This window comes from Salvelinus alpinus, chromosome 3 (assembly GCF_045679555.1).
Source record: "Salvelinus alpinus chromosome 3, SLU_Salpinus.1, whole genome shotgun sequence".
NCBI classification, from domain to species: Eukaryota; Metazoa; Chordata; class Actinopteri; order Salmoniformes; family Salmonidae; genus Salvelinus; species Salvelinus alpinus.
The window spans coordinates 24,803,753-24,817,039 of NC_092088.1; the positions used below are offsets into that span (position 1 = coordinate 24,803,753).

At 41.8% G+C, this 13,287-nt stretch overlaps 1 protein-coding gene across 3 annotated transcripts in view; it reads left to right on the plus strand.

Annotated features, from left to right (window-relative positions):
* The window catches only part of ankfn1b (ankyrin repeat and fibronectin type III domain containing 1b), a 295,078-nt gene that overhangs the window by 88,640 nt on the left and 193,151 nt on the right, over positions 1 to 13,287 (plus strand). For all 3 annotated transcript variants that reach the window (XM_071392239.1, XM_071392238.1, XM_071392237.1), the window contains one exon: positions 10,807 to 10,988. In XM_071392239.1, coding sequence (XP_071248340.1) covers positions 10,807 to 10,988 — 182 coding nt within the window. The remainder of the gene's footprint in view (positions 1 to 10,806; positions 10,989 to 13,287) is intronic.

Here is a 13,287-nt window from a genome sequence, read left to right on the forward strand (position 1 = left end):
AATCGGGTTTGTTTTCAAACCCTTTGTGGATCTGTGTTATCTGAGGGAAATATGTGTCTCTAATATGGTCATACATTGGGCAGGAGGTTAGGAAGTGCAGCTCAGTTTCCACCTCAGTTTGTGGGCAGCATAGAATGCCCCTCTTGCCCTACTCACTCTCTTATCTATGCGTAGTCACTTTACCCCTACCTACATGTACATATTACCTAAATTACCTCAATTTACCTGTACCCCCACACATTGACTCAATACCTGTATATAACCTCGTTATTGTGTTGCTTTGTATTTTTTTTTACTTTAGTTTAGTAAATATTTTCTCTTATTTTCTTAACTGCATTGTTGGTTAAGTGCTTGTAAGTAAGAATTTCAACCTGTTGTACCTGGCGCATGTGACAAATACAATTTGATTTGAGGTACAAAGGTAACGTTGCGGTAGTTATTTTCTGTCTATTTAATTTAAACAAATTTACACTAGAACTGAAATTACAGTTGCTAATGGTAGGGGACATATAAAAGTTGTTTGTCATAAAATATGGTATCTCTGTCACGCCCTGGCCATAGAGAGGTTTTTATCCTCTATTTTGATTAGGCCAGGGTGTGACTAGGGTGGGCATTCTAGTTTCTTTATTTCTATGTTTTCTATTTCTTTGTTTTTGGCCGAGTGTGGTTCCCAATCAGAGGCAGCTGTCTATCGTTGTCTCTGATTGGGAATCATACTTAGGCAGTCCTTTTTCCCGCTTTCATTTGTGGGTTCTTATTTTTGCATTGGTTGTTATTTTGCCCTGCAGAACGTCACGTTCGTATTTTGTTTTGTTGTTGTCGGTGTTCATTTAATAAATAAATAGAATGAACACGTACCACGCTGCGCTTTAGTCCACTTCTTCCCATGACGATCGTGACCGTCTCTAGATCTATCGGTCTCTGAGTGATTAGGGAAAAAACTAAAAGCGTTACTTTCATCCCGGTCCTCCCCTCGAGGTGGTTCCTAACCACTGGCCAAAGGTCAGATATTTTTCTCCCTCCAAATGGTAAAGGTAAGGGTTGAGGGTAGGGAAATCCGATCGTAAGGCACAATTTATACCTCAAAAATATGGTGTGTTGTGCATAGATGGAAACCAACAGTAAATCTCCAGTAGAAACACATTCATTATCAGAGGATCAATAGTCATTCACTCACGCTAGTTTAATCACATTACCATAACCACACTCAGTTTTACCTTTGATAAACTGATCCCAGGTCAGATTTCAGTGTCTACAGCTGATGGGTTCTAAATCGTTGGGATGTTTTCCTCTCCTCCCTCTCTAAGCCACAGCCCTTCAGATTTGCTGACTATGACTTGGAGGTACAGCGCTGTCAATTTGCTCAATAGCCTGCCGTGATGGATGTCCACAACCCATCTAATTCATCTCAAGCCAAACACTTTGCAAACGCCATCTTTTTTTCTTTCTTTTTTTACTACCTGGCTGGCAGATTCAGCAGTGTTTGGCTTGGGAGGGTTTCAAATAACACTTGTTCGGGCACTATCGACTCCAAAGCTGCCTGCTAAAATCCTCGGTGTATCCTGTAGAAGGGTTTAGACATGGTCTGTGTCCTTCTTGGAGTTTTGTAAGAGAGGGAAAAGGAGGGGGTTGAGGGAGAGGTAGAGAAATGGAAAGAGAGAGCGAGAGAAAAAAGAAAAGGAAAGAGCGGAGAGGGAAAGAAAGCAAGAAAGAAAGAAAGAGAGAGAGCGCCGAGACAGGGCTTTCCCAACTCATCTCACTTGGCATGGCATGTGGGAAGAAGTAATTTATTTTCCTCCGCTGGTTTCTTATCTGGCAAAGGGGGGTCATTGGGAGAACCAGCGAGGGGAGGTGCCTACACGGGAGCCTCACTGTGAGGGTCTGATCCTGCCAGCACACACAATGCGCTAGGGAGCTCTGCCCAGCAGCCAGTTCAACAGCATCACCGCCGGCGTTTACCTCTGTCCCTGAGAGGGAGAGGTCACCTGGCTCTCTCACACACACACACACACACACACACACACACACACACACACACACACACACACACACACACACACACACACACACACACACACACACACACACACACACACACACACACACACACACACACGTACACACACGTACACACACATGCTGAAATGAAATGAACATATATATGCACACACACGCATCCACACAGACTCACACAGACACACACACACACATGCACACACTACAGTATAATTATTTTTCCCTCACACTCACTTTCTCCTCTCTGAAAACACAAACAGACACATAAGAGTTTCTCTCACACGCAAATATCCTGAAGACAAATAAATAAAATGAAATAAAATAGTATATAGGGAGTAGAAAATAACATGGCTACACAGTATATAGGGAGTAGAAAATAACATGGCTATATAGTATATAGGGAGTGGAAAATAACATGGCTATACAGTATATAGGTAGTAGAAAATAACATGGCTATATACAGTATATAGGGAGTAGAAAATAACATGGCTATACAGTATAGCGGGAGTAGAAAATAACATGGCTATACAGTATAGAGGGAGTAGAAAATAAAATGGCTAAATACAGTATAGAGGGAGTAGAAAATAACATGGCTATACCGTATATAGGGAGTAGAAAATAACATGGCTAAATACAGTATAGAGGGAGTAGAAAATAACATGGCTATACCGTATATAGGGAGTAGAAAATAACATGGCTATACCGTATATAGGGAGTAGAAAATAAAATGGCTAAATACAGTATAGAGGGAGTAGAAAATAACATGGCTATACAGTATATAGGGAGTAGGAAATAACATGGCTAAATACAGTATAGAGGGAGTAGAAAATAACATGGCTATACCGTATATAGGGAGTAGAAAATAACATGGCTATACAGTATATAGGGAGTAGGAAATAACATGACTATACAGTATATAGGGAGTAGAAAATAACATGTCTATATAAGGTATATAGGGAGTAGAAAATAACATGGCTATACAGTATATAGGGAGTAAAAAATAACATGGCTATACAGTATATAGGGAGTAGAAAATTACATGGCTATATAAGGTATATAGGGAATAGAAAATAACATGGCTATATACAGAATATAGGGAGTAGAAAATAACATGGCTATACAGTATATAGGGAGTAGAAAATTACATGGCTATAGAGTGTGTATATAAGGAGTAGAAAATAACATGGCCATATAAAGTATATAGGGAGTAGAAAATAACATGGCTATATAAAGTATAGAGGGAGTAGAAAATAACATGGCTATATAAAGTATAGAGGGAGTAGAAAATAACATGGCTATATAAAGTATAGAGGGAGTAGAAAATAACATGGCTATATAAAGTATTAAGGGAGTAGAAAATAACATGGCTATATACAGTATATAGGGAGTAAAAAATAACATGGCTATACAGTATAGAGGGAGTAGAAAATAACATGTCTATACAGTATAGAGGGAGTAGAAAATAACATGGCTATACAGTATATAGGGAGTAGAAAATAACATGGCTATATAAAGTATTAAGGGAGTAGAAAATAACATGGCTACACAGTATATAGGGAGTAGAAAATAACATGGCTATATAAAGTATAGAGGGAGTAGAAAATAACATGGCTATATAAAGTATTAAGGGAGTAGAAAATAACATGGCTATATACAGTATATAGGGAGTAAAAAATAACATGGCTATACAGTATAGAGGGAGTAGAAAATAACATGTCTATACAGTATAGAGGGAGTAGAAAATAACATGGCTATACAGTATATAGGGAGTAGAAAATAACATGGCTATACAGTATATAGGGAGTAGAAAATTACATGGCTATAGAGTGTGTATATAAGGAGTAGAAAATAACATGGCCATATAAAGTATATAGGGAGTAGAAAATAACATGGCCATATAAAGTATATAGGGAGTAGAAAATAACATGGCTATATAAAGTATAGAGGGAGTAGAAAATAACATGGCTATATAAAGTATAAAGGGAGTAGAAAATAACATAGCCATATAAAGTAGATAGGGAGTAGAAAATAACATGGCCATATAAAGTATATAGGGAGTAGAAAATAACATGGCCATATAAAGTATATAGGGAGTAGGAAATAACATGGCTATACAGTATAGAGGGAGTAGGAAATAACATTGGCTATATACAGTATAGAGGGAGTAGGAAATAACATGGCTAAATACAGTATAGAGGGAGTAGAAAATAACATGGCTATATACAGTATATAGGGAGTAGAAAATAACATGGCTATACAGTATATAGGGAGTAGGAAATAACATGGCTAAATACAGTATAGAGGGAGTAGAAAATAACATGGCTATATACAGTATAGAGGGAGTAGAAATAACATGGCTATACAGTATAGAGGGAGTAGAAAATAACATGGCTATACAGTATATAGGGAGTAAAAAATAACATGGCTATACAGTATATAGGGAGTAGAAAATAACATGGCTATACAGTATATAGGGAGTAGGAAATAACATGACTAAATACAGTATAGAGGGAGTAGAAAATAACATGGCTATATACAGTATAGAGGGAGTAGAAAATAACATGGCTATACAGTATAGAGGGAGTAGAAAATAACATGGCTATACAGTATATAGGGAGTAGAAATAACATGGCTATATACAGTATATAGGGAGTAGAAAATAACATGGCTATGTGATGTGTGTGTGTGGCGTCTGTATGCATGTGTGTGAATGTTATGTGTGTTGGTGTGTCAGTGTGAGTGTGTGGGTAGAGTCCAGTGTGTGTGCATAGAAGGGTCAATGAAAGAGAGTAAGTGCAAAAAAGGGTCAATGCAGGTGGTCCGGGTAGCCATTTGATTAGCTATTTAGCAGTCTTGCTTAGATGTATTTTGGCTTTTCAGGGTCCTCTTAGTTCCAGACTTCCTGTGTGGTAGCAGGGAGAACAGTCTATGGCTTGGGTGGCTGGAGTCTTTGACAATTTTTTGGGCCTTCCTCTAACACCGCCTGGTATCCAGGTCCTGGATGGCAGGGTGCTCGGCCCCAGTGATGTACAGGGCCGTACACACTACCCTCTGTAGAAACTTGTGGTCGGATGCCAAGGAGTTGCCATACCAAGAGGTGATGCAACCAGTCAAGATGCTCTCGATGGTGCAGCTGTAGAACTTTTTGAGGATCTGAGGGCCCATGCCACATCTTTTAGGCATCCTGAGGAGGAAGTGGCGTTGTTGTGTCGTCTTCATGACTGTGTTGGTGTGTTTGGAACATGATAGATCCTTAGTGATGTGGACACCGAGTAACTTGACGCTCTCTACCCACTCCACTTCGATGTGAATGGGGGCATGCTCGGCCCTCTGTTTCCTGTAGTCCATGATCAGCTCCTTTGTCTTACTCATGTTGAAGGAGAGGTTGTTGTCCTAGCACCACACTGCCAGGTCTCTGACCTCCTCCCTAAAGGCTCATCGTAGTCGGTGATCAGGCCTACCACTGTTGTGTCGTCAGCAAACTTAATGATGGTGTTGGAGTTGTGTGTGGCCACGCAGTCGTGGGTGAACAGGGAGTACAGGAGGGGACTAAGCACGCACCCTTGAGGGACCCACGTGTTGAGGGTCAGCGTGGCGGATGTGTTGTTGCTTACCTTCACTACCTGGTGCGACCAGTCAGAAAGTCCAGGATCCAGTTGCAGAGGGAGGTGTTTAGTCCCAGGATCCTTAGCTTAGTGTTGAGCTTCGGGAGCACTATGGTGTTGAGCCCTGAGCTGTAGTCAATGAACAGCATTCTCACGTAGGTATTACTTTAGTCACTACCTTGGCCATAGTGAAGTGTGGATTGATGTGCAGTATTCACTCAGTGCCTTCTCATGCAATAATGTGACATTTGGACAGAGCACAGTCCCTCATTAGTTGTGTTTGGGGAGCATTCCCTTCAGAAGGTCAGTGTAAATGCTGCATTAAGACGGAATACATTACCCAGCATACCGCACAGACAGTTTGGGCACAACAAATGTTACCTAAATGTACGGATCTAACAGATTGTCTTCTTCTTCTTCTTCTTCTTCTTCAATTGTTCAGTTCAACTATGTTCAACTGTATTCTGCCATGAACTAATCAAATGAACTTGAATCTTCTATACTGACCAAGAACAGTGTTCTTACTATATTACTGTTTGCTCTGAGCACTGACATGCTTCGGTTGGCGCACAACAAGGCGTATTAGCCCAGTGTTTCACAACCTTGGGACTTCCTCCTTGGGGCACCACATCAAAGTAGAACTGACCAAATGTATGTCATCTCAGGGAGTGGTCAGCAACATCTCATGGTTCGACGCCAGGTCCATCCATGGACCAGAGGTTGAGAAACACTGTACTAGTCTGCACATAGGGGACGTGACTTTGACATTTCTCTGAATTTAATTCAGTTAGATTTGTGTTTTGACAGCTTCTTTGGAGATAATTAGCGTGACGGACATGTATGGTCCAGTTTGGCTCAGTGTGTAAGAGCATGGCGCTACCCAGGCGTGGACTTAGTGATTTGGAGGCCACAGGCAAAGGCCAGTCTGAGCTCCTCCTCCATCCCCGCCGCCCCTCCTATAACACAACCGGCCATGGTGTTTTCATCCGATTGTCAAACAAATCACTTCAAAAAGTAGCTTACCAAAATATTTCCACATCCGAACAGCGCACTGTACACTCGCCAACTTTTCTTCAATTCACAGATGGCTGAGACTATCTCACCGGAGAAAGCATCTGAGTGAGCGAAACTCTTTTTGTCCAGACAGCATCAGATACATGGGCTACACATACATGTCCTCTGCCTCTGTCTCGACGACGATGGCAGTATTATCATCAGCACCTGTCTTTTTACTCAATAAATGTGTATTGTAACCCCCTAAAGTCTAAGGGCCAGGGGCTGGGTTTCTACTAAGCTAGCCTCGTTGAGAACCAGGCGTCCCTAATATGGGTAAGCCTGGGGAAGTTCATGGCAGAAAATTAGCTAAATAGGGAGGGAGAACCGGTGTAAATCGGTGAAGCCTCGCTACACAGCAAATCAATCAAATGCCTAGCTTGAGCGGAGCCCCAATAGTGCTCACTAGATTAGTGTCGTAGGTGCAACAGTGCGTGCCGATTCTTTTTACAGTCTATGGTGAGGATGGCTGGGAAATCGCTTTTTTTTTTTTAAAACCACATCAAAATATGTTGATGTATGTCGATGTTGTGTATAGAGCACATTTCTGACAAAGCAGAATTCAGTTTTTCTTCCATTTTCTACAATGTTGCAAACTAGCATACGGAACAACTCTTTGCAAAATGTGTCCTTCCCAGTCTGAAAACACTGATTAACATAACGCATAGCAGCAACGGGCATGTGGGGGGAGGGTTCTTGAAATGTGACCGACCTCATCGATTCAGTCTTATGTAGCACAATTTTATTTATTTTTTATTTTTACATTGGATAAAAGTAGAGACTCAGAGCCAGAACATGGTATATAATACACTGCAGTTGAGGAACTAATGTGAAAGTAATTCTGCTTTGAAAGTTGATGAACTTGTAACCCCACTTTTGAGAAAATGGCCCTTAAAGGTTTTGGGACACCTACTGGAGAGCTCTTCTTTGTCTACACCCATTCAGCATTGATAACACCTTCTTAAGCCTTAGCCCCACCAACCTCTTTAAGGATTCAGATTTGAGGCCATGTGCTAAACCAAAGATTTCAAGACTAAAGGCTGGTTTATACTACGTCTGTCGACATGTCGAGATGAGGAGCTGACATACAGTTGCCGGAGTGACATCATGAACATTCTGTTGTCGTCCGACATCAAACTTGTCTTTGTCGCTATGAAAAAGGTATAAACACAAAACGACAGGCTGCATGACATCAGCAGCCTGGGATCCAAAATAGCATAACTGCTGCATTTTAACACCAATAATCTCATCCGTATAAAAATGAAATTAGTAATGACAATCTAGCTTGTTAGAAGGTGTAAACAGTACAGTGAAATGGTTACTTGCATAGTGGAGTCTTTTATTTAGCTAGCTAGCTAAACAATTAACCATAATCCCAACTCATAACGGAACCCTGTACCCTGTATTAATACCCTGTATTAATCTACAGGTAGCTAAAGCTAACCAACTAGGTTCAATGTTAGCTTGCTAGCTAACATTAGGCTATAACTAGCAATGCAAATGGATTTGAGATATGAATAATATTACTACACATATCATACACGTAACGATAGCGAGCCAGCAAACTAACAGTATGCTTTAACTTGCATTGAAAACGACTTTCTGACAAAATTAGAAACCAAGAAACATAATATCTGAAAATGTAGCCAGCTAGAGTCTCTTACCCGTATGTATACATGGATGAATGCTTCTCCCTCTCTGTCACATATGCCATGGTTACCCTTGGTTTGAAAATGTAATCCAGACAGGTGTTTTATACAACAGCCTTATATGTTCTCTCTACGACTCCCTCTGCATTTGCAATCAAACGCTATCATACTCTGCTTCCACCGGGCATTCCACTGATTTCAAACCTCCTTCCTCCAGAAAGTGAAGAGCCTTAGCAACACTTGTGCAGTTCTTCGTGATATCTTTCAAAAAAGCCGATTTAGAAAGGATTACCTACACATACTAAGCAGTTCACGTTATAGACAGAAGCGTGCCACACGGCAGACCAATCCAAACTCATCTCTCGACATGTCCAGCCCATCCATTATCTCGGCCAATCATGGCTACCGGGAAGGTTCCTGGCTTTTTCTGTGGCTAAACCAACTAGGCTTGTAATGATTTTGTTTTCTTTTGTATTTTTTTTTAAGGTATTTTGATAAAAAAGAAAAAATAATGTTCAAATGCCTCTCCTGTGAAGTAGTGACGTGCAACATATGCCTAGTTTCCTGAAACGAGTCACAAATGTAACATCCAATAAAAATGTGGCTCCCAGCAGACCGTTCAAACCGTTTTTGCAATGCAAAATTCTCCAGACCTCCAAGGGTGATTATGGAGGTATGGCAACACGAGACTACTACTAAACTAACATATGGAATGGTTTTATGATCGTCATACCAAAGATAATTTTGCGATTTTATTTTGAGTTTTAGGACCCCTATAGGTATATTTAAAAAAAAAAAGAATAAATTATTTGATGAAACATTGAATTTGGCCTTACTGCTATTAGCACATAGAAACGCATTGAACAGAGAATACAATGTTTTATCAAAAGGAAGTATGTTTTGAAGTGTCTGTCCTATATCTGCGAGATATAAGAAAGTTCAGGAATTTGTATTTATTTATCTGTACAGTGGAATTACCTGTATACCTTTGACGTGGAAATGCCCTATTTACTTCCATACATTTTTGGGCCAAGTACCAGGGTACCTTCAGACACTTGTGAACAAACACCATCGTGTTCGTGGGAGTCTCATCTTTCCATAGAGGGGTCATATTCATTTTTAGGTCAAACCGTTCAGACGCTACAGACGTTTTCGTGAGAAGACCCATTTTTGAGCATCTCCTGTTTGTCAGACCATCTCCTGGTCTGACAAACACCGCTGTAGATCTGCTACCTTGCTCCTCAGGTGCGAAAGGCCGACATCAGTGAAACATATTAGACAGATTTTGATTTATTATGCCTTGAGAGGAGCATGGGGGGCCATCAAGCAGAACAATTATTTGAATCTTTTTTTATGCCTAGCTCATGAGACCCCTTGATGAAGTGAGGCCTGAGGCAATTGCCTCTACTGTCTAATGGCAAGTCTGCCTAATAGTGGCGCTGGCAACGCCAAGTTCATGGGTTCAAGTCCATCTGGGATGACAGGACAATGTATGCATTCACTGCACGTCGGCTAAAAGTGACTGCTAAGTGCCATATATACATTTATGACTCGGTTTTTTGCTGTTACAGCCTATTAATGTTGATTGTGGCTTTGTGTGAATGCGTTATTCTGAGTAAGGCCTATTAGACTTGTTATAGTGTTGCCGCAGATATTGATTTACTACCGTATGACTACTCTCTTATTTCATTATATTGAGATGAAAACCTTGGTGATTACGATTGTTATTGATCTGTATAGAAATCGGTAGGTGGTTCTCTTTTTTTATTGATCATATGGTTCAGCACGTGCCACATAAATGCGATGTAATTCATTGGTGTGTGCCTATGTTTTTCCTATTACACACTTGTACAGTTGTGTATTAGAAATGTGTTTCTTGCGTATTCCAACCCCCCCCCCCCCCCCCCCGAGACACCTGCAGAGAGTTGGGGTCAGAGCCAGGGTCCATCATTTACCAGCGTCCCTGGAGCAATTGGAGTAAATGAGGCGTTCATGTGGTGTCGGAGTTCTTGGAAATACGAGATTCTGACTGGGAAGTTCCACTTGAACGACCCTCCAAGTCGGAATTATAAGTCGGAAAGTTTGAGAAACTTTTATTACCAGAGTAGCCGACTTGTACGGTTTCATCACAGGAATCTTCTCAACCAAAATATGAGAACATAACAGTTTTTGAAAAATACAACCGTGTCAATGTTAATAATGTAGCTAGTTTGTCCATATTGTTAATGTTAAGCAAGCTAGCTAACTGTATTATTAGCAAACTTAGCAAGCTTATCTAGGTAGCAAAGAAAATGTATCTGGTCGGTTACGGAATTCAAACCAGCGACCTTTAAGTTACTGGCCCAACACGCTAACCTCAAGGCTACCTGCTGCCCCATACAGTTTATATCAACTCTAAGTCAATAAAAGAACATCTGCTGAAAGTCCATATTATTGTATTGTTATATTACTGATGACCTGTTATTGCTTTGTCTCACCACCAGGTCGTTGGAGAGGAAGCTGCAGAGGCCTCTATTGGCCAAGTCCCGGACACTACCCAGCATCCCCCAGTCCCCTACCGTGGCCAGGGTCCACCACTCAGACCTGATTGATGGGAGTCCTCCTCGCAGGACGTCTTTGGCCAGCAACAGCAATCAGCCCAAGGCCTGCACTTTGCCCCCTGAAGGTTAGAAAACACCTTTCTCTCTCTCTCTCTCTCTCTCTCTCTCTCTCTCTCTCTCTCTCTCTCTCTCTCTCTCTCTCTCTCTCTCTCTCTCTCTCTCTCTCTCACTCACTCACTCACTCACTCACTCACTCACTCACTCACTCACTCACTCACTCACTCACTCACTCACTCACTCACTCACTCACTCACTCACTCACTCACTCACACACAAATAAACAACCACAGGGAAGGCCTGCTTCACACAGTGCTTTTGGGGGCTGTCTTTTAATGTCCATAAGTAGCTTACCTTGTAACCTTTTCCTCGGGCTAATTGTGCATAGGCAGAAGTGTCTGGTGAACGAGAAAGGCTTACTTACCTTGAGACATAAGTGTTAATTAAGATGGTAGCTAACTGTTTTGTGTAAGTGTGTCTCTGTATTAAAAAATACACGGCAACTCTCGAAGCATTCGGGAACATGGCACAGCAGACTTTGGAGAGATGGCCCGCTGTTTCCTAGGACTCTCTGACATTCCCGCCAGTGACGCACACCTAGCTCGAATGTTTCACATCCAAACGGCGGTCTGGATACTGACAGAAAACTGCTGCCGCTGTGTGTATTTGGTAGCCTACTAGACGGATGGTCGTCAGTTCAGAGGGGAGGCAGAGCTTGACGAAGCCGTCTGATTCCTGTCAGATACACGGTGAGACACGTCTTCCAATCTCTTCCCCTCGCACTTCTGTAATTCCCCCGCGCCTTTGATATCTGATTCCCTTGTTACAAAGCACGCCCGCTTCCCAGACAGGGCACATGTCTGTCTGTCGTGGATAAATTCTATTTTTACATCAAATGCGTATATTTCCTTCACCCGAACCAGTATCTCTAGATTGGATAGATGATAAGATGGATGATGACACATGGAAGTTCAAAAGGCAAGCGCTGCTGATGTAGACATTCTGAATGTCAGAATGACATGCATTCTGAATGTATTCAGACCCCTTCACTTTTTCGTTACAGCCTTATTCTAAAATGCATTGAGTTGTTTTTCCCCCCTCATCAATCTACACACAATACCCCAAAACTGTTTTTTTGAAATGTTAGAAAATGTATTACAAATAAAACACTTAAATATCACATTTACATACAGTGGGGAGAACAAGTATTTGATACACTGCCGATTTTGCAGGTTTTCCTACTTACAAAGCATGTAGAGGTCTGTAATTTTTATCATAGGTACACTTCAACTATGAGAGACGGAATCTAAAACAAAAATCCAGAAAATCACATTGTATGATTTTTAAGTAATTAATTTGCATTTTATTGCATGACATAAGTATTTGATACATCAGAAAAGCAGAACTTAATATTTGGTACAGAAACCTTTGTTTGCAATTACAGAGATCATACGTTTCCTGTAGTTCTTGACTAGGTTTGCACACACTGCAGCAGGGATTTTGGCCCACTCCTCCCTACAGATCTTCTCCAGATCCTTCAGGTTTCGGGGCTGTCGCTGGGCAATACGGACTTTCAGCTCCCTCCAAAGATTTTCTATTGGGTTCAGGTCTGGAGACTGGCTAGGCCACTCCAGGACCTTGAGATGCTTCTTACGGAGCCACTCCTTAGTTGCCATGGCTGTGTGCTTCGTGTCGTTGTCATGCTGGAAGACCCAGCCACGACCCATCTTCAATGCTCTTACTGAGGGAAGGAGGTTGTTGGCCAAGATCTCGCGATACATGGCCCCATCCATCCTCCCCTCAATACGGTGCAGTCGTCCTGTCCCCTTTGCAGAAAAGCATCCCCAAAGAATGATGTTTCCACCTCCATGCTTCACGGTTGGGATGGTGTTCTTGGGGTTGTACTCATACTTCTTCTTCCTCCAAACACGGCGAGTGGAGTTAGACCAAAAAGCTCTATTTTTGTCTCATCAGACCACATGACCTTCTCCCATTCCTCCTCTGGATCATCCAGATGGTCATTGGCAAACTTCAGACGGGCCTGGACATGCACTGGCTTAAGCAGGGGGACCTTGCGTGCGCTGCAGGATTTTAATCCATGACGGCGTAGTGTGTTACTAATGGTTTTCTTTGAGACTGTGGTCCCAGCTCTCTTCAGGTCATTGACCAGGTCCTGCCGTGTAGTTCTGGGCTGATCCCTCACCTTCCTCATGATCATTGATGCCCCACGAGGTGAAATCTTGCATGGAGCCCCAGACCGAGGGTGATTGACCGTCATCTTGAACTTCTTCCATTTTCTAATAATTGCGCCAACAGTTGTTTCCTTCTCACCAAGCTGCTTGCCTATTGTCCTGTAGCCCATCCCAG